The sequence below is a fragment of the Hyperolius riggenbachi genome, chromosome 4, assembly GCF_040937935.1.
Source record: "Hyperolius riggenbachi isolate aHypRig1 chromosome 4, aHypRig1.pri, whole genome shotgun sequence".
In the NCBI taxonomy this organism is placed as follows: Eukaryota; Metazoa; Chordata; class Amphibia; order Anura; family Hyperoliidae; genus Hyperolius; species Hyperolius riggenbachi.
In genome coordinates this window covers 151,932,091-151,953,264 of record NC_090649.1, presented here as the reverse complement: position 1 = coordinate 151,953,264, position 21,174 = coordinate 151,932,091, and the positions used below count along the sequence as shown (strand labels likewise).

The 21,174-nt window shown below is 42.0% G+C and overlaps 1 protein-coding gene across 6 annotated transcripts in view; it reads left to right on the top strand.

The window, feature by feature from the left end:
• DOCK10 (dedicator of cytokinesis 10) overlaps positions 1–21,174 on the top strand; it is a 377,455-nt gene that overhangs the window by 345,707 nt on the left and 10,574 nt on the right. For all 6 annotated transcript variants that reach the window (XM_068280790.1, XM_068280788.1, XM_068280792.1 and 3 more), the window contains 3 exons: positions 12,505–12,651; positions 14,339–14,549; positions 19,419–19,609. In XM_068280790.1, the coding sequence (XP_068136891.1) occupies positions 12,505–12,651; positions 14,339–14,549; positions 19,419–19,609 (549 nt within the window). The remainder of the gene's footprint in view (positions 1–12,504; positions 12,652–14,338; positions 14,550–19,418; positions 19,610–21,174) is intronic.

Below are 21,174 nucleotides of genomic sequence, written 5' to 3'. Positions count from 1 at the left end.
GAGCAACTGTTTAAAGAAGCAACTGTTTTGGCATAAATCTTTGTACTGGTTTTCAATAGAGACACATCTGAGTAAAGGCCTGTTTCCACTACACAGAGATTGGATGCAGAATGGATGCATAAAAACTGACTCCAATGAATGCCTATGAGAAAATCTGCATCAGAAAAATCGCATTTTGTGGAATTAGCTCATAGGCTTTCATTGGAGTCAGTTTTTCTGCATCCAATCTGCATGTAGTGGAAATGGGCCCTAAGGATGGGGAACACAGTGCCCTGAACTGTTAATAATATTCCTTCTTAATGTTGTAACCTGTAGCATTATTCACTTTTAGAGATTTACTGTAACTGAATAGAAAATTTCTTCCGGGAAAAAGGCTTGTTAGGGTTGGCAAGCTTCTCGTCAGAAACTGAAGCCAGGTTAACTGATTGTAGAAACTGGTTATTGATTTCTGAATTGGGTTGGAGATGGAAGTGTCATGTTTTAGATTATACAGGGAGCTAAAGACATCCGTTCTTAGCTGTAGACTTGCTTAGAAAAGAAATTAAATAAGCAATTTTGGAGTTAGTTTACCTTCTTTTAATTCTTTTCCCTGCTAGTTTACTTGCCTTATTGCTCTTCAAATATTAATTTAAAATCAATCTACAGACAGAGTAAGAAATAATATTGATGTCACTACTGTAATCTTATAGAATGCATGCTATTAACTCTATGCACTGTATAATTCATGTGTATAGCAGCCAATAACAGAGACAATCATAAAGTACACAGGTTTTTAAAATCTTTTTTCTCATGAAAAAAACTGTAACATTTTGCAGATATCTTCCATCAAATTTGTCTCTACACTAACCCACCCCAAACACTGCACAGCAAGAAGTTATTTCATGCATCAGGCTTAACTGGGAGCATATAAGGGCTTGAAACAGTTTAATAATTAATAAGATGGACTGGGGTATAAATTATCATTTCTATTCTGGACAATTAAAGTGCAGTGCTAACATTGTGCAAAGTGACATAGCATATACAGCCCAAGTCAGAGCCAACCTGATAATGTTGTCACAGATACAATATATACCTGATTCCCTGTATCTAACAACCAACACCAACACATCCACTCTTTACACACTTTAATTGTTTTCCCTGACAAAGCCCCATAATCATTCTGGCGAAATATGTTGGGTTTTAGCATTGTATAACTGGGTGTATGTTGGTCTTGAGACTCTGTAGGGCAGGGGTCCCCGAACGTTTTGGGTCGAGGGCCGGGTCAACATACTTCAGACTGCTGGGGGGGCCGGAGTATACATAAGATGATGTAGAAGTCTTTGCGGGCCTGACAGTGAAGCATACCAAGGTGACAGCCTGCAGTCCAATTGGACAGCAGTGTCACCTGATGTGGAATTTGATTGGAAACCAGCAAATTACTGCTTTCTGGCTTCCATGTGGATGGGTGGTGCCAGCACTGCTATTCTATATGTGGACCACTAATATTTAAAGATGTAGCTGACCGCATCTATAAGTAATACATTTTGTGTGTGGGGGGCTGGTAAAAAAGCCTCAGGGGGCCACATTCGGCCCGCAGGCCTTAGTTTGAGGACCACTGCTGTAGGGGGTATTTGTGTGCTAGGTAATTATAGTTTAATTACTGCTGGGAGCTTTGTCCCAAGCAGTCTTACCAGCACAGCTAGTTAAGTGTGCAGAGAGTATGTATACAGTATACTGTATATGCAGTACTTGGTAGGTAGGACGTAGGTGACCAGGTTTGAATCTTGGCTGTTTCATTTCTTTTTCAGTAATCCCTCTGAATAATATTTGTGTTAGGTGGTGGCATTTATGTTATATAGCTCATTACTATCAATTATTCTAATAAAAGTTATATTAGAGAGAAGGGCTCATATTAGCAGTTGGCTGATGGTGTAATGGTTAAGGGCTTTGCCTCTGACACAGGAGACCAGGGTTCGAATCTCGGCTCTGCCTGTTCAGTAAGCCAGCACTAATTCAGTAGGAGACCTTTGGCAAGTCTCCCTTACACTGCTACTGCCAATAGAGCGCTCCCTAGTGGCTGCTGCTCTGCTCTGGCGCTTTGAGTCCGCAAGGAGAAAAGCGCAATATAAATGTTATTTGTCTTGTCTATTAGTGGAATTTCTTTTCAATCCTACTGAATGAAGAACTAACACCTGGTGTCTTTGTAGTACACATGTGCTTGTAGCGTGCAGTAATGTCAATTAATCTCCCAGAGTGCTCTGGGGCAGAGGGCTGTGTGACCTAGGCTAAGTATCACTGGAGGGGCAGACTTGCATATCAATATACAGCAATATGTTGTAATAAGAAGCTTCTTGTGACATGTGTTGTTACAGGTGCTCTTTAAAAGCCACAAGCTCTCATAATGGTATGGCCCAAGACCAAATAAAGAATAAAATATAAAGAAAAGCCCTGCCCATGTGAATTTTCATTGCAGGAAAGTAAAATAATGGTGGTAGTTGTCTCAATAAATGGATAGTTATACATGATTGGTAACAGTACAGCTCTCAGGCAAAGGGTGTTGCATTTTCCCTGAATCATGTTTTTATAATTGACACAAGTTTGTAATTTATTATGTATATTTAATGTATAGTTCTATGTAATGCATTAGGTTTAAAAAAAAAGTGTAACAACTTAGTCTTTTCTTATACAAGCAAAACAACTTCAGCTGGTGGCTGTAGGAGAATATACACTTGATTTCCACAAGATGGCACTGTTGCCTAGTTTAAATGTTGTATGCCTTTGTAAATACCGTAGTACTGTATTCTTCCCTTTACTACCAACTGCAATGGATGCAGTGTTCAGAGAGAGAAGTGTAGATTATGGGTACCACTTTTAGTATTCACTTAGTAATAAATAGTAATATTAGTTTTTGTTTTAATACATGTACAGTCTTAACAGATTAAAAGAAAGGCGATAGGAAAGGAAGGTCCGCACTGATGTCTCCACATCCAATGTACTTTTATTCAGGACATATCCAATTACAGGTAAAACACTATGACTGACATGTTTCGGACTCCGAGTCCTTAATCATAGTCATTGACTATGATTAAGGACTCGGAGTCCGAAACATGTCAGTCATAGTGTTTTACCTGTAATTGGATATGTCCTGAATAAAAGTACATTGGATGTGGAGACATCAGTGCGGACCTTCCTTTCCTATCGCTGTTCATTGGGCTTGGCCGCTTGTGTTCCTGCACTGTCCCACCCAGTACGGTGTAGCGGTACCCTTGTCTATTCTCAGATTAAAAGAAAACCTGTGTCCAATATACATGAAAAAATACGGTCACCATTGGGGAGGAGGTGGTTATACTGTGGCCAAATGTTGTGTAAAGCCTTGAATGACAACTGATCATCTTCACCTTTCAGGTCATAAACACCTTCACCACATCCAGTGTGTGGTCACTCACTAGATACACAGAGTGTAACAGTCATATGCACTCATGCCATCCTCTTGCCCGCCTGGTCAGCGTTAGGCTCAGGGTGTGCTGTGTTGAACTGGACTTCCACATAAAGTGTTCCAGCAAAAGGAATGGATTTGGATAGTGTAATAATGTTTTTTTTAGAAACACACCAACAGAGTTATATTGTACAGAGTTATATTGTATGGTCATTACAACCATACAAATAAGCACATTCGGGTGGTATGAAGAGAGTAGCAGCCTTGGCTCACAACATTCACCTTACTCTGCTTTCTCTCTACTTTCATAGAATCCATACTCCTTTAACGGGATTTGGTAAAAATGCAATTAATAATAATTATAAAATGTGTGCACAAAAAACACATTTGCAATTTTCAATTTTTAAAAATGTTAGTTTTTTGCACAGAAAATTAATGCATCTGTTGCAGATGAACATAGGGGGCAGTTTCTCACTACCAGGGCCCCTTGAAACCCCATCACAAAAAAACCTTCCCCTGTGTCAGGAATATAGCAGCTAGTTATGAGGCTGATGATGTAAGGATAACAGGAACATATTTCTATCATTTTTCTAATCTGCTGTGTTATGTCAAAGGTGTAGATATGCCAGGCTAGATTCCTGGACAGTTCATGTGATTGTGGGTGTGGGTCAATAGACCTACATTTGCATCTAAAGAGGACTTCAGTGAATAGAGCTGGGGTAATCAGACAATGGCCATGGTCTGCTCCTAACTGGGAGATGGGAAATCTCTGCAATTAGGGACTGTCTGCCTAGAATCTAATTAGGAGATGGCTATTCAGGCCAATACTGTCAACAATGTGTTTTTCACCTGTAACTTGGACTAAGGAAGTCTTTTCATGTATGTACTAAAGTACACTTTTCACATGTGGATGTTAGATTCTGGAAATGGAATTGCTTTGAAATCTGTAAGTGTAAACAGGGTACTTGCTGTTCTCAGGATACAATCTTACCTGTGAAATCTGCAACCTTCAAAAAGCTGAGACAGGAACCCTTTGAAGTTCGCATATCACAGGAAGATTATGACAAGCGTTCGGTGATGTCACAAACGGGGAAATGGCATTAGTTCCTGGGGGCTTGGCATTAAATGCCCCAGGGGACACTTCAGACTATTTAAGCTGGTGCAGAACAGTCACAGGTATCTTCTCCCGAGAGTAGCCGATTGCTAGAGATGATCCCGAGGAAATCGGTAAATCCGCGTCTCCCCACGGTTGGACATTTGCGATGGTAAAAGTTCACTTTACGTTTATTCCATTTTTATTTTTGGCAACTTATCTTGTGTGTATCTTTGTAGACTCTTATTTTTGTAACTTTTATCTTTGTAACTTTTTACTTTGTTTTGTAATCTTTTGTATATATTCTGTTCTGCATTGTTCCACTTTTTTCCCTGGAATATTAAATTATTATTTAATAAGCTTGACTTCTGCTGTACTAAACTAACACTCATAGCCTAGAGGAGACTGCAGTGTAGCTGTGTATAAGTCCATGCCTAATTGTATGCTTGAGCAACACTACCATATGAAATTGTAATTGCATTGTGTGTATGGGGCACTTCTGCGCTCGACAGCCGAGTGGGAAGTCTAACAGTATCGTTCGGAACGACTGTTAGTGGTTTTGCTTCACTACAGTATAAGATTGCAACTGTGTGTGTGTGCGTGGCGTTCTCGTATTCGGCCTAAGCGCAAAGCTGACCCAAATACGAAAACGCAAATTGCGTATTGAGCACTCGACAGCTGAGTGAACGTGTCTAGCAAACCGCTAGTGGTGGCAGTAAAGAGCTTTTGAGGGGTCCCAGCCTTGTTTGTAGCTCGAATAAGGCTGCTCCCCGCTTGATCTGGTCAAACCCGCAGTCGGGAACCGTATACGCAGGCGTGCCGCAGGCCGGTTCCTGACACCCCCCACCAGGGGCATAACTATAAATCACTGGGCCTCCCTGCAAAACTTTGGATGGGGCCCCCACCCTCCCAGCACTTTCTGCACAGGTAAACTGAGAACCAATGCTATTCAGTTGGCTAGTGCACACATGAATGTGTTTTCCCCATGCAGTCAAAAAGAGACAGCAGTGAAGTACTGCAGGCATTTTCTCTATCAATTACATTAGCTCCTGTGATAAAACATGAATGTTTTCACAAATACAGACACACATAGTGTGCAGAACACTCACTCTGTCCACCTCTGATGGAGCAGAACTGGCTCTGCAGACTCCTCCAGCATCACTACAGTACACAGCACTTGGGGAGGAGAAGAAAGGTTGGGGGCTGGTCGTTGTACACAAGACCCTGCTGCACACTGAATAGGGACTGTTGACAAATCTTTGTCTACAAAACTTTGTATGATTCATTATCAGTGGCTCAGCAAATGCAGTTATTAGAACAATTGTGCAGAGAGCAGGAAGTTTTTCTTTCCGTGCCCTTAATTGTCAGTCTCTCAGGACAGGGAAAATAAACTACTCTGCCCACAGGGCCCCCTTTAGCTTCTGGGGTCCCCTGCAGCTGCATCCCTTTCAGGGCCTATTGTTACGCCCCTGCCCCCCACACAGGTCACAAGGTAATATTAGAGATGTGGTCCAAATGATGGCAGCTGGATCCAAATATAAATGCAGCCAATATTGCCTGGTGATTGACAGCTAATGGATACATTGTCAGACTCTAAGGATGCATGGCTTGAGCAGGGTTTATGGTCCAATCTGCCCCACCTACAACCCATGACATGGAATGCTTTATTGCAGGAATCATGTGACGCAGGAGGTGGGAGAGCTGGATTAAAGGAAGCCATACACTTATCATTTTCACAGTTTGATTCCCAGCAGATTTGATTACTCAATTGATGCCCCAACATGTATGATGGGTTGTTGAAATTTCATTTGATTTTTTTTTTCCAACAAGGATTTTATTAGAGTATAACAAAGTACAACAAGGCTGCCATCAATACCGCTTATAGCAAAGTTACAAGGGATGAGCATAAGAACAATAATCAGATAACATTTAAGCGTAAGCAAGGTACAATGTGACAGTTGAGTCAAAAATCACCTTCACCTTTAGAACAAAGAAGTGTCAGATTGCGAGACATAAAAATATAGACCACATGGAACATCAAAACACAAATAAAACCCAATATCATGAACTGAATGTCAGCCGCTACATCAAAAAGACTAATGAGACAGCTTCCACTCAGACCAAGGAGACCACACTTTAAGAAAGTAGTCCTCCCTTTTGTTAAGGGAATAGGTGATTTTCTCAAGCACACAGATCTCATGGAACTTATTCTTGAGAGCTTTGGTACTGAGGAAGGAGGACTTCCATTCCTTAGCAATAATACCAGTGACAACATTACATAGTTGAACCACTAAGGTGTTTTGGAATCTAGGCTATCCAGTGAAGGGGCAGGTTTGTGGAAGAGTGTAATCCAAAAGCACTCCTCCCAGAAGCATCGAACCACCAAGCAGTGCCACCAACAATGTGTCTGGTCTGCCAACAACCCACATTCTCTGAAGCACCTGTTGGAAGTGGAGAGACCCTTCTTATTAAGGGAAGCAGGGGTTCTGATCCACTCATAAAAGATCCTATACCACCTTTCTTTGATGGAACAGCTAAGGGATGACGTAGCCAGGCCTAACAAAACGTCTTTCCAATCTTCAGTACTCAGGTTGCATTGAAACCGGTCTTGCCATTTAAGAATGGGTGGAGACCAGGGCCGGATTACCGACCAGGCAACAAAAGCAGTCGCTTGGGGCCCCATTCAGAGTCAAAGGGGCCCCATCAGCACATAAACCAGCCCTTGCCATCCTGTCAACGGTGGCTGGATGGTATAATGGTTAAAGCAGTGCAGTAACTATGGAAAGATGCATATCATTTTAAAGCTCTTTTTCTCCTCTTTCCAATGATATATAAACGGCTGCTCTATGCCTTTTAGTTTTCGATATTTTCGCGATTGAAATCGTGGCCACAGGACGACTTTTCTCCAAAGTCAGCGGTGGCTGGATGGTATAATGGTTAAAGGGACTCTGAGCAGTGCAGTATCTATGGAAAGATGCATATCATTTTAAAGCTCTCTTTCTCCTCTTTCCAATGATATATAAACGGCTGCCCTATGCCTTTTAGTTTTCGATATTTTCGCGATCGAAATCACGGCCACAGGACGACTTTTCTCCAAAGTTGGCAGCTCGATTCAGCACAATGCAATGAAATATAAGGAACCCAGGGGGATATAATTACAAACATCATGCTGGTAGGTGTGAGGATGTAATGAATTAGTTGTGGGTATGCTTAAAGGCATATCCACAGGCACTGCTTGGGTTCGAATCTCAGCTCTGCCTGTTCAGTAAGCCAGCACCTATTCAGTAGGAGACCGTAGGCAAGTCTCTCTAACACTGCTACTGCCTATAGGGCGCGTCCTAGTGGCTGCAGCTCTGGCGCTTTGAGTCCACCAGGAGAAAAGCGCAATATAAATGTTATTTGTCTTGTCAAATGATGCCGTGCGCTGCTGATTGTCTTCAGAGCCAGGCTCTCCTCCTAGGTCCCCCTCCTGCTACTGTGCGCTCTGCCGCTGCCCACTCCACCCCCCTTCCCACAGAGAACCACAGCTGCAGCAAGAATGATAGCAGCAGATGGCAAACGCTCACTCACCTATCCATGATCCAAGCGATAGAGATCCCGTCATCTGAAACCCATCTGTCTCTTCTACAGTGCAGCCGCTCGCTCTGAACTTCCTGATTCTCAGATCAGACAGGAAGTAGGAAGTAGTAATAGTAGTAGTAACAGAGCGGCAGCACTCTAGAGGAGACAGATGGGCTCCGGATGACGGGACCTCTATTGCTTGGATCGCAATAGGTGAATGTGATTCATCTGGTGCTGTCACTCTCCCCCACTGCGGCTGCCTTCTCTGCTGGACTATCGTATTCACTGGGATGGAGGCTGCATGGTGGCTGTCTAGTTTGGGAGGAAATTGGTTGTTCGGTGGTGGGAGTGGTTATGTAATTCTGTCTGGGGAACGGCTTCCGGTTTGGTGGTGTCCAGAGCTTTCTGCTATTGCCAGGCTGGAGATGCAGGGGGATTGTGCTGCTGCTGTGATATCTGGCGCCCTCTTCACAGGGGTGCCCCAGCCCCTGAGTGCAAATGTCCCAGCCATTCATCTCTCACTCTGCATTTTGCCGCTGCTATTCCCTGCATTGTGCACCCACAGAGGAAAGCGTGTTGTTGCCCATAGCAACTAGTAGCTCGGCTGCCCGGTGTGTGCGGGATATTGCTGTGCAGCTGCATCTTCTGATTCTATTACGACATGATGGGGGGGCCCAAATCAGTTACTTTGCTTAGGGCCCCATTTAGCCTTAATCCGGCTCTGGTGGAGACACACCACACAAAGTTGAGTACCAGACTCCTGAGTACATTAAGGAGATCAACTCTGATATGTGTGAGTAAGAGTGAAACTCAGAGTAGATGGGGCAGGGGTCAAATCTAAACCCAAGCGAATTCGGGCTAGAAGGAAATGGTGTATCTGACAGTAGTGGAGAAATTCGCCAGGGCAAAGACCAAACTTCTGTGTGGCAGAATCCTATGGGATAGGGTTACCATCAAGCAGGAGATCCTTAACTTTGGGAAATGGAAAGGGAGAGATCAGAGCAGCCTCCAGGTCAACCCAACGGGTCCGGCCCAAAGGAGTGGACCATTGAGCCAGCTGGGCCAGCCTGGAGGCATAATAATACTGTAGAAGCTTAGGAGCTCCTACCACCCCGTCCCCCGGTCTTGTCTCTGTCCAAATAATTGTAGCTAATGCGAAGGAAGATTTCCTGCCCATATAAAACTAGTGACATTTCATTTGATTTTGACAAAAAAAAAAAAACAATAATACTATCATCTGACAAGATGAAAAAGCTCAGTTGATCGAGGGTGAGACAGGCTCGGCAGTAGATTGAAGGTCTATATTATTGCACTGCATTAAAGCAAAACTGAAGTGTAATTTAAATAAAAAACAGATACTTACCTATAGAACCTTCCCATTCCTCTCTTAGTCCCCTCATTCCAGCGCTGTCACCCCTGTTCAAATCTGCCACCACAGTAAGGCTTTAGAAGTCTTCGGGAGCCCGAGTGGTCCCAAAGATTGGCAGCTCTGTACTGCAAGTGCGCAAGAGAGCGTGCTCATGCAGGCGCAGTACATAGCTGCCCGTCTTCAGGAGCACTCGGGCAACCAAAGCCTCCCACTGTGGCACAGAGTATTCTTCGACCCATCGGTCAAAGACTGCTAACGGGTGTGACAATACTGGTATGAGGGGACCGTTAGAGGAACGGGAAGGCTCCGTAGGACCCAGAGCCTTCCCTCTCTATAGGTAAGTATCTGATTTCTTGTTTATATTCACTTCAGTGTTGCTTTAAGCATTGCAGTGCTTCTGTTCAATCACTTGCAATTGATTTCCTGCCGAAATCTATTGAAAATTGATGTGCTGTGTGTGATAGGAATCAATCACTCTCTATTTGATCATTTTGCCCAATTGAGTGGCAATCTTGGCAATAGTGTGTGTTGCTAGCTTTATGCTGTCAGATGGAAAGGATAGAGTGCAAATAGAAGAACTGGAGTTTACCATGAGGAGCTGGACAACTATGATCTGCTGCAAGTGGTACTGAACATAACTTAGAATGTGGTACTACAAGTGGTACTGAACATAACTTAGAATGTGGTACTACAAGTGGTACTGGACATAACTTAGAATGTGGTACTACAAGTGGTACTGAACATAACTTAGAATGCGGAACTGCAAGTGGTACTGGACATAACTTAGAATGTGGTACTACAAGTGGTACTGAACATAACTTAGAATGTGGTACTGCAAGTGGTCCTGGACATAACTTAGAATGTGGTACTGCAAGTGGTCCTGGACATAACTTAGAATGTGGTACTACAAGTGGTACTGGACATAACTTAGAATGTGGTACTGCAAGTGGTCCTGGACATAACTTAGAATGTGGTACTGCAAGTGGTACTGGACATAACTTAGAATGTGGTACTACAAGTGGTACTGGACATAACTTAGAATGTGGTACTGCAAGTGGTACTGAACATAACTTAGAATGTGGTACTACAAGTGGTACTGAACATAACTTAGAATGTGGTACTACAAGTGGTACTGAACATAACTTAGAATGCGGAACTGCAAGTGGTACTGGACATAACTTAAAATGTGGTACTACAAGTGGTACTGAACATAACTTAGAATGTGGTACTGCAAGTGGTCCTGGACATAACTTAGAATGTGGTACTGCAAGTGGTCCTGGACATAACTTAGAATGTGGTACTACAAGTGGTACTGGACATAACTTAGAATGTGGTACTGCAAGTGGTCCTGGACATAACTTAGAATGTGGTACTGCAAGTGGTACTGGACATAACTTAGAATGTGGTACTGCAAGTGGTACTGAACATAGCTTAGAATGTCGTACTGCAAGTGGTACTGGACATAACTTAGAATGTGGTACTACAAGTGGTACTGAACATAACTTAGAATATGGTACTGCAAGTGGTACTGGACATAACTTAGAATGTGGTACTACAAGTGATACTGGACATAACTTAGAATGTGGTACTACAAGTGGTACTGAACATAACTTAGAATGTGGTACTGCAAGTGGTCCTGGACATAACTTAGAATGTGGTACTGCAAGTGGTACTGGACATAACTTAGAATGTGGTACTACAAGTGGTACTGAACATAACTTAGAATATGGTACTGCAAGTGGTCCTGGACATAACTTAGAATGTGGTACTGCAAGTGGTCCTGGACATAACTTAGAATATGGTACTACAAGTGGTACTGGACATAACTTAGAATGTGGTACTGCAAGTGGTCCTGGACATAACTTAGAATATGGTACTACAAGTGGTACTGGACATAACTTAGAATGTGGTACTACAAGTTATACTGGACATAACTTAGAATGTGGTACTACAAGTGATACTGGACATAACTTAGAATGTGGTACTACAAGTGGTACTGAACATAACTTAGAATGTGGTACTACAAGTGGTACTGGACATAACTTAGAATGTGGTACTACAAGTGGTACTGGACATGACATAGAATGTGGTACTACAAGTGGTACTAGTCATAACTTAGAATGTGGTACTACAAGTGGTACTGGACATGACATAGAATGTGGTACTACAAGTGGTACTGGACATAACTTAGAATGTGGTACTACAAGTGGTACTAAACAACATAACTTAGAATGTGGTACTACAAGTGGTACTGTACATAACTTAGAATGTGGTACTACAAGTGGTACTGGACATTACATAGAATGTGGTACTACAAGTGGTACTGGACATGACATAGAATGTGGTACTACAAGTGGTACTGGACATAACTTAGAATGTGGTACTGCAAGTGGTACTAACTGGACATAACTTAGAATGTGGTACTGCAAGTGGTACTAACTGGACATAACTTAGAATGTGGTACTGTAAGTGGTACTGAACATAACTTAGAATGTGGTACTACAAGTGGTACTGAACAACATAACTTAGAATGTGGTACTACAAGTGATACTGGACATAACTTAGAAAAACTAAATAAAAACTATTATTTTAAATAATACATTTTTATTCAGATATTTTCATTAGTTCTAAACGATTGTCAACTAGTAAAAAAAAAACGGAAGGCTTTTGTCCCCTAACCGGTGTCCCTTCCCCCAAGCGATGAACTGTATTGACCTATTATTGTGCATTTCAGGCATCCGAACTTCTAACGTTCTCCCAAATGCACAAAAGCTGGGAAGGCGCGTGCCTAAGTTTGTATGAAAGTTTTGTACTAGTCAATAACTACTGTTGTTACAGAATCTCAATGAAACAGATTTCTCCCATATTCAGCCTTAACATAAATCCACATCACCCATTAATAATTCTATTTCTAATGCATCAAAGGCTTTGCTTGCACATGTGTACTGGCTTCAGGGTGTGTGATAAACTCATTAAAGTGACTAACTGTCCGTGGTTTGGCTTAGGGGAATGAATCTCTAAGTATTTCCATGCATACTGAAATATAATGATGCACTCTTTTTTCAGGGGTTCTTTGAAGAGGAGGAGGGGAAGGAATACATCTATAAAGAGCCCAAGTTAACGGGTTTGTCAGAGATATCACAACGCTTGCTGAAGCTCTACTCTGATAAGTTCGGAGCAGACAATGTTAAGATCATTCAGGACTCAAACAAGGTTGGTGTTCTCTTGGCCTTGTGCTGGGCAGTGGTTCAACTTACTTATTGTTGAGAAGCCTCTGGTCTACAAATGGGTATATATATTAGATGCACCTAGTTCATTGTTATTTAACAGTGCAGTGAACATTTTGATTAGGGTTGCTAGAAGACACAAATGGATGTTGAGCAAATTTGGAGGAAAATTAGCCTTCTGACCAATCAGCATCTTTGTCATCATTAGGACAGCCAATCAAAGTTGTGTTTACTTTTGAAGCCCCTCACCTTATCAATTTAAAGAGTCCAAGCAGAATGCCACCAGAAGTGTAATCAGGCAGGACAACTGCTAATTGTAGCAGTGCCAATAAAGAGTACACAAACCCTTTACTGATATACATTTGCATGGAGTGTGTGTGTGTGTGTGGGGGGGGGGGCTATTGCAGCAGTCACCCCTCCCCTTCTCTGATGCTTTCATGTACATCAATAAAATGGTTAGGGACTCATGGACCCTTAAAGGATACTTGAGGTGACATGTGACATGATGAGATAGACAGGTGTATGTACAGTGCCTAGCACACAAATAACTGTGCTGTGCACCTTTTTTTATTTTCTCTGCCTGAAAGAGTTAAATATTAGGTATGTAAGTGGCTGACTCAGCCCTGGCTCAGACAGGAAGTGACTACAGTGTGACCCTCCCTGATAAGAAATTCCAACTATGAAACACTTTCCTAGCAGAAAATGGCTTCTGAGAGCAGGAAAGAGATAAAAAGGATCAATAGTTTATAGATTTTTAGCTCTGGCATGCTTCAATGAATGTGTCATTGAGCAAAAACAATAAAACTGTTAAAACGTAAAAAGTAGATTTAAACATAAAATAAAACTTTGGAATATCTTAAAAAGTCATTTTTAGGAGAAGGAAGATAGATACAATCGTTTATTTAATTAGTGTCCTTTAAGTAACACAGTTTTGTGGTGCTTTTAACAAGACTGCTTCAGTTTAATTGTATTGGTTTCCTGTTTCCACTCTGTGCCCGAAATATGTTTTTAAATATCCAGGAAACTGTATATATGCATTACTGGTAGTCCCAGAGTCCCGTTACTGAAGTAGTTATGTACACTTGCAGGATGGATGTGGTCAGATCAATAGCTCCAATCCTATAACACACCGCTGTCACCTTAGTTCAGTCTTATACTTAGATGTTTAGGTTGGAATTGGTTAAAGTTGCGGATGCCACCTCTTAAAAGTCTGTTTTTACAAAACCTAAATATTTTCATTATTTTATGTCTGAGCTTTTCTTTCTGTTATACTTAGATGGTAGTCCTATTTAAGTATGGCAGCCTAGCTCTACAGTTTGTTTGTTTGTCTACAGTCTGAAGCTTTGCTGGACTTGGGTTGGTGTGAAACTGCAGGAGTCCACTTGCTGGCCAAGCAGAAAAAAAGTCCTATGCACATTTTTATTAGCATTGGAGATGATTAGTGCTGTGTGGTCAGCTGGTACATTTCCCTAATCCTCCACCCTGTCCACTCCAACACTGCCTGCACGTGCTTGCATATTAGAGGGGAAATATGATCAATATAGATTGAGAAGTGCTGAAAGTGTGGAAATAAGACTTTTATTACTGCTCAAAAATGTTCTACACAACAGTTGAAAAATTCTAGGTAGATATAAGCCTAAGACATAAAGGAGTATGCTTTGTTGCTCACACAGGTCAATCCCAAAGATCTAGACCCCAAGTTTGCTTACTTTCAAGTCACGTATGTCATGCCATACTTTGATGAGAAGGAATTGGAGGACAGAAAGACCGACTTTGAGAGGCACCATAATATCAGTAGGTTTGTGTTTGAGACGCCATTCACGCTGTCAGGAAAAAAACATGGTGGAGTGGAGGAGCAATGCAAGAGGCGAACGGTGCTCACCAGTAAGTCATACTTTTAACTATTCACACCTCTTTCCTTCCAACAGGATCTGACGGCACTGCCCAACAGACGTAGTCCTTCCGAATCTTGAAGATGTCTGTTTAGCAGAATGTATTGCATCACTGACCAGTGTTCTTGACACCTACCATATATGTTACAAGATAACATTATAATTAATATATTATGAATACTTAGGTGGCATTGGGGTGTATCAGACATTTGATTTTTATCTTACTTGTCTTTTGGGAACACAGAGTCCTTCCACCTGCTTCTGCTTTGAGAATGCCAATCATACTCACCTGGCAAGAAGCCATCGCTGCATCCACAGTGCTGATAGTACATGTCCTGGTCTACAGCAGCCACCAAGTGGACACCCACCCTTACACTTGGCTTGCAGCTTCCTACTACTCCTTAAATCTTTTGAGTATAGACTTCTGTTGGACTTTGTCCAATATTAGTAATATTATTGATCAACATGCAGGCATCTGTAAAACAGACATCAGACACTATTCCAGCCTTGTGAATCAGTTTGATAATGTCCTGTGAAGTGAGTATGAGTAGCATTTACCCACTCATCCCCATCCATACTGCTGAATGGTGCTGGGTGGAGTAGTTACTTAAACACTGCTAAATTCTTTCAAATCCGTGTTACCCAATGATTGCATCAAAAGCAATGTTCCAGTAAGTGGTTACCATGACAGAGAACAGTTAATTTGAGGTATAATCCTGTATCAGTGCCATAGAAAGGGTGCTGAGCTAAACTGCAGCTGTCTGCATGCCATGATAATAAGTGATTCTCTGCATAGGTGACAGCACTTCCCACACACAGACACACAATATTTTATACAACAGTGTATAATATCTTATTTCCACTGCCTGTAGCAGGGAGACTGGAATACTTTAATACAGTGAATTGAGGTGAAGAGGATGTAACCTGTATGCAGTCCAAGCAATATTTATACATACAAGTGTATGTAAAAAATGAGCTTCTGCTTTATTAGTATGATTAGACACTTCACTTTACGCTAGTCAATGATCATTATAAATGTGCTGTGCTGTGATTGTGATCTCTCTATTCACACCACATGCATTGCAAGCAATGGGTGTGTTCTGGTGGGTTTCACTATGCGATTGCCATTTTCAACAGTAAAAATGAAAAAAAAGAAAAAATTAAAATAGGAGAAAAAGTAGCATCTCCAAGCACACTATTGTTATTGCAGTGTATCCCTGCCAGCAACAGACATTAAGGATAGTGGGGGAGCTACGAAATCACTTTTTTGTCATTGTAAACCAGGTATACATTCAAAATTCAGCGAGGAGAACGCCAGTGCATACCACTAAGGCTGCATCTGAAATGACCACCAGCTCAGTGTGCAGCACCTAAATAGATTTTCTGCACACTTTGCATTCAATTCAGATGCAAATCATATGCAAATCTGCTACTACTTATCATGCAAACAGGAAACTCAGGAGGAGGGGCTGGGAGCAGCTAGCCTGACAGTTACATAGTTACAAAGTTAAGGAAAGGTGGGGGAGGGGGAAAGGCTGTGCATCCCTAAACACATGTTGCAATTGAATGGTTAATCGCACAGGTATACACTGCCTCTGCCAGACTGAAAAATGCATGCCCTGCATCCAAGACAAGTGCTTGTCTTGAATGCAGGGCATGCATTTTTCAGTCTGGCAGAGGCGGTGTATGCCTGTGCAATTAACCATTCAATTGCATCATGTGTTTAGGGATGCGCAGCCTTTCCCCCCCACCTTTCCTTATACATTCAAAATTCATTTACCCTTATAAAGTATCCTAAAGATAAATGACCCGTAGCCAGAACTGCACGAAATGACCTGGTACAGAGCTATGCAGGGCATACCTCTCAACTTTTGGAGCCAGGGCATAAGGGACACTAAGACCTCTCCTGCCACACCTCATACTTTTCCCTGGTGTCTAGTGCCCCTCCTTTACACAGTTTCCTGGTGACTAGTGACCTCCCTCCCATCTCTATATTGTTACCTGGTGTATGATGGTCCTCCATGTCCTCCCTACCTCCCTCATATAGCTTTCCTGGTGTGAAGTGGTTTGCCCCTCCCTTGTCCCTCTCCAGTATAGCTCCCCTTTTGTCTAGTGCTACTTTTAACCACATCTCTTTTTCTTCTTCATTGACAAATCAGTTCACATACTGCATTGTGCTCTTCTAAAGCTAGCAAGCCCATTAACATTTCACCTTCAATGCTCTGCCCTTCTCTTTTAGCCTCTCATGATCTTTAGCGTTTTCTGAGATCACTCGCTCCCCCTCCTCCACTTCCAAACAAACACAGGCCACATTGAAATCCCAGCCTCACCTAGTGTTTCCTCTTCTCCTGTTGCTATGACAGATCCACTTCTCCTGATCTCTTGTCCAGTCTCCATCCATCACATTGTCTCACTTTTATAAGGTAGCCATACAACATGTGATGTTTTTAATAGAAACGACATTTAATTAAATAAAAAGACATAATTGAAATTAAACTCTATTTGAGAAAATAGAGTCTTTCTCAATCTAATTTGACAGTAAAATTATTTGCAGGTTGCCCGAAAAAAGTAACTGGGACCGACTGTGATTGGTGACCGCATAGCTTTCACACATTGAGCAGTACTTAGCTAGTGGTAGTGAGGTTCCAGTTAATTTTTTATAACATTTTTGCTGAAATATGATCACAATCGAATTGATTGTTTCCTGGTAATAGAGCCATTTATGTTCCTTCTTTTGATTGCTGTGCTTGCAATAATAAGTTAGATGCTGAAAAATACTTGGAGTTCCCTCTCTGCCAGTATATCAGTGTTCTCCTAAAATTGCCACACTCCCACTTTCATGCTGCCCACCCAGGGCTGGTTCTAGACTTTTTGCCACCTGTGTGTGCAAAGCCAGACCAGAAAGGAGAGACACGTCAGGCTGTGCATTGCAGGAACTGGCACTACGCTTACCTACCCCTGCTTCCTCCAAAACAGGATCTCCTTCCTGCCGGCAGCATCTCGGTTCTGTTCCCGAGGATGCTGGGTATGTGCTGCACCGGCGATGCATCACTTACCCGCTCTCAGCAGATTAGCGATGGGATCACAAGTCACACGTGAACTTCTGCTTCCTCTCTGACTACAGCGGCGCCACATGTGACCCTGCAGCACGTAACAGGTTACATGAGGCACCTCTGTAGCCATGGATACAGGATGCAGGACATGCGGACGGTGATCCCATCGCTGGAATGCTGAGAGCAGGTAAGGGAAGCAGTGCCGAGCATCTAGGGAGTGGGGATCGGGGACTGCAAGGAGGGGGACATCTGGGAAGGGGAGCCGCCTCTTTACACACACTGCTTTGTGGAAGAGTCCACCCACTGCTATCTGGAACCTTCAGTGATTTCAAAAGCGCTAGGTTAATGAAAGTCAATGGAGGTGATCCCGCAGCATTGTTTTTTTGAAAAATCACAGTAGCAGTGCCTGCAGCATTTTTTGAGTGTTTGCACTTCAATACAGTATAGGATCGCTGCAAAATCACTTTTCAATTGTATACAGAGCGATTTTGCAATGATTTTACTACCCAACACTACTAGCAGTATCCATAAATCTTTGCGGTAATGGAAATCGCTATTGCGAAAATAAGCAGAAATCTCTACAAAATGTCTATAAAAGCATGTAAAAGCTTTCAATTTATCAATTCCAGTGGTCCACAGCCCTTCGTGGCCCGGTACTGCTATATTTATATTAATATATCATCTCTGTATAAAGTTTACAAGTTCAGTTTATAGTTGAACTTTGTAAATTTATAGTAATAATAATAATATCTACATTTGTCTAGCAACAGAGGGAACAATTAAAACTAGAAATCATAACAAATTGCCACATGGAACACTTTTACAGAGGTCCCTTTGTAGTGTTTCCAGGTGGTATTAAAATTCCAACGTAGTGAACATTAATTGGTTAGGTGCCAGTGCTATACCTTGGAGGGAAATTGTTCAGGACTATATAATGCTCTATATGATAACTGTAGTTACACAACTGGTGTAGTACAAATGCTTCTGTCAGTTGGAAATCTTGAAGGTTCTCTTTAGGCATGGTTCACACATAAAAAGGTGTCCAGTTCTGTCGTGTCAGTTTTTATTGGTTAGCATCAGTTTTGCAGGTGTTTCCATGGTCGTGTTCACACATAAATCTGAACATTTCCGGCCAGGTCCAGTCTTGTCCGTTTTGTGTCAGTTTTGCAGGTGTTTCTGTGGTTATGTTCACACATAAATCTGTACATTGCCCGTCCAGTCCTGTCCTGACAGTTTTGTATCAGTTTTGTATGTGTTTTTATGGGTGTGTTCACACATAAAAGGTGTACATTTCCAGTCCTTTCAGATAAAACTAATAGAAAGCTGATGCTTAACTGACAGGACAGACCAGTACTGGACCAGACCGGAAATGTACAGATTTATGTGTTAACCAGGCCTTAAAGCACAACTGAAGCGAGAGGCATGTGGAGGCTGCCATATTTATTTCCTTTTATCAATATCAGTTGCCTGGCTATCCTGCTCATCCTTTGCCTCTAAAACTTTTAGCCATAGCCCCTGAACAAGCATGCAGCAGATCAGGTGTTTCTGACATTATTGTCAGATCTGACAAGATTAGCTGCATGCTTGTTTCTGGTGTTATGCAGACACTGCTGCAGCCAAATAGATCAGAAGGGCTGCCAGGCAACTGGTTTTGTTTAAAAGGAAATAAATATGGCAGCCTCCACCTCCCTCATATTACAGTTCTCCTTTATTGATTGACAGGCATAGCTGAGATGGGGCAAAAACATGTTATAATCCCAATCATCCTTTCTTCTATACCCTCATTTCTTCACTCTGTCTTCTCACAGCCAGTCACTGCTTTCCGTATGTCAAAAAGAGGATTCAGGTTGTAAGCCAAACAAGCACAGAGCTAAATCCCATTGAGGTGGCCATAGATGAAATGTCCAAAAAGGTACAGGAGCTGCAGCAGTTGTGCACCATGGATGACGTGGATATGATAAGACTGCAGCTGAAGCTACAAGGGAGCGTCAGTGTCAAGGTAAGATCAGCACAGCTCAGTTCACTGGAGAAAGGAGGATCATTATGGGGAATTCCAGTATGTCAAGCAAGGCTTTGTGTTGCAAGAACTTGGCAGGTCACTTTGACTCAGGAAATCATATATCTGACCTCCAAGTCCCTGTTCATGCATATAAATGTGTCCAGTTCAGCGAGATGAAATCCCAGAGCAGCCATAAAAGAATATGTGCATATACCTATTCAAGGCAAAGGATTTAAAGAGGAACTGCAGTGAAAATAACATAATGAATGTAATTGCTTATCTTTTACAAAATTAATTTATAGATTATTTAGTCAGTGTTTGCCCATTGTAAAATCTTTCCTTTTCCTGATTTACATTCTAAATGGGTCACTGGTGGGGACATCTTTACTCCTGCCAGGTGTTTAGTATGGAATATTCGTTACTGAGAGTTCTATGCACAGAGGGCAATACTGCTTGTTTGGCAGTTGCAAAAAGCTGTTATTTCCCACAATGCAACGAGGTTCACAGACGTCAAACTGTCAGGACTATAATCATGACATCACACTGTGGGAGGGGTTTCACCACAATATCAGTCATACCGATGTCCCTGATGGTCTATTTGAGAAAAGGTAAAGATTTATCGTGGGAAATGGGGTATCAGCTACTGATTGGGGTGAAGTTCAATCCTGGGTTAAAGTTCCTCTTTAAAGTTGACCACATAAAGAAATTCATAAAAAGTCATTGTTTTCTGATCCAAATGTCACACTGCTTTAATCCAGCATATAGAAAACATGTTCTAAGAGGGGATGCAGTGCAGTCAGTGTAGACAATAAAATGCCTTGTTAACTTAGCTGTTATTTGCTTTTATTGGAACTAAGTGCAGCTGTATGTGGTGACCTGTGACAATCTCATTTCACAAGATTATTATCTTCAGACTAGTTGAGATTTTGATTGGTTGTTAATGAGCATTGTAATTCATAGATGCTCTTTTTTAATGTTATCATGAAATGTTGTGTTTCTGCCCTGAGCTATAGGCACAGGTCCTCATTTCTCGCATGTTTTTCTTTTATGTTCACATGTGAAGGATAAAGCTGATAACAAGCTGTTACTATGCAACCAGTATTTATATGCAGTCGTACCATAATTAATCCTATCCAGTGACTTTTCAGGGCTGAGAAGTTCACCAAACACAAGAGAATCATTTGTAAATGAAACCCTACCCATACCGAGAGAAAAAGGAGGCTTCCATTGCTAGTCTAACTCTAAAGATGCTAGTTGGCAAGCTGATTGTCTGCCATTAAAACTTTCCAGGTCATACTTTTATGCAGACATTGGGCCTGATTCACATTCAATGGGCGCATCGCGCACACTGCACACTGCACCGCGCGTTTGCGCGCGGGAAATTTGCGCAAGTTTCATTTTATCATGCCTAAACTGAGTTTAGGCGTGATAAAGGGCTTTTCACAGGCATGCAAACACTTTGCACCGCTTTGTGAATCAGGCCCATTGTGTTCTTACTTTATTTGCTACTTGCTTGGTCCAGGCCTCAAAGTAGGTAATTCTGGTGCCAGCAGCGCTGTGGTGAA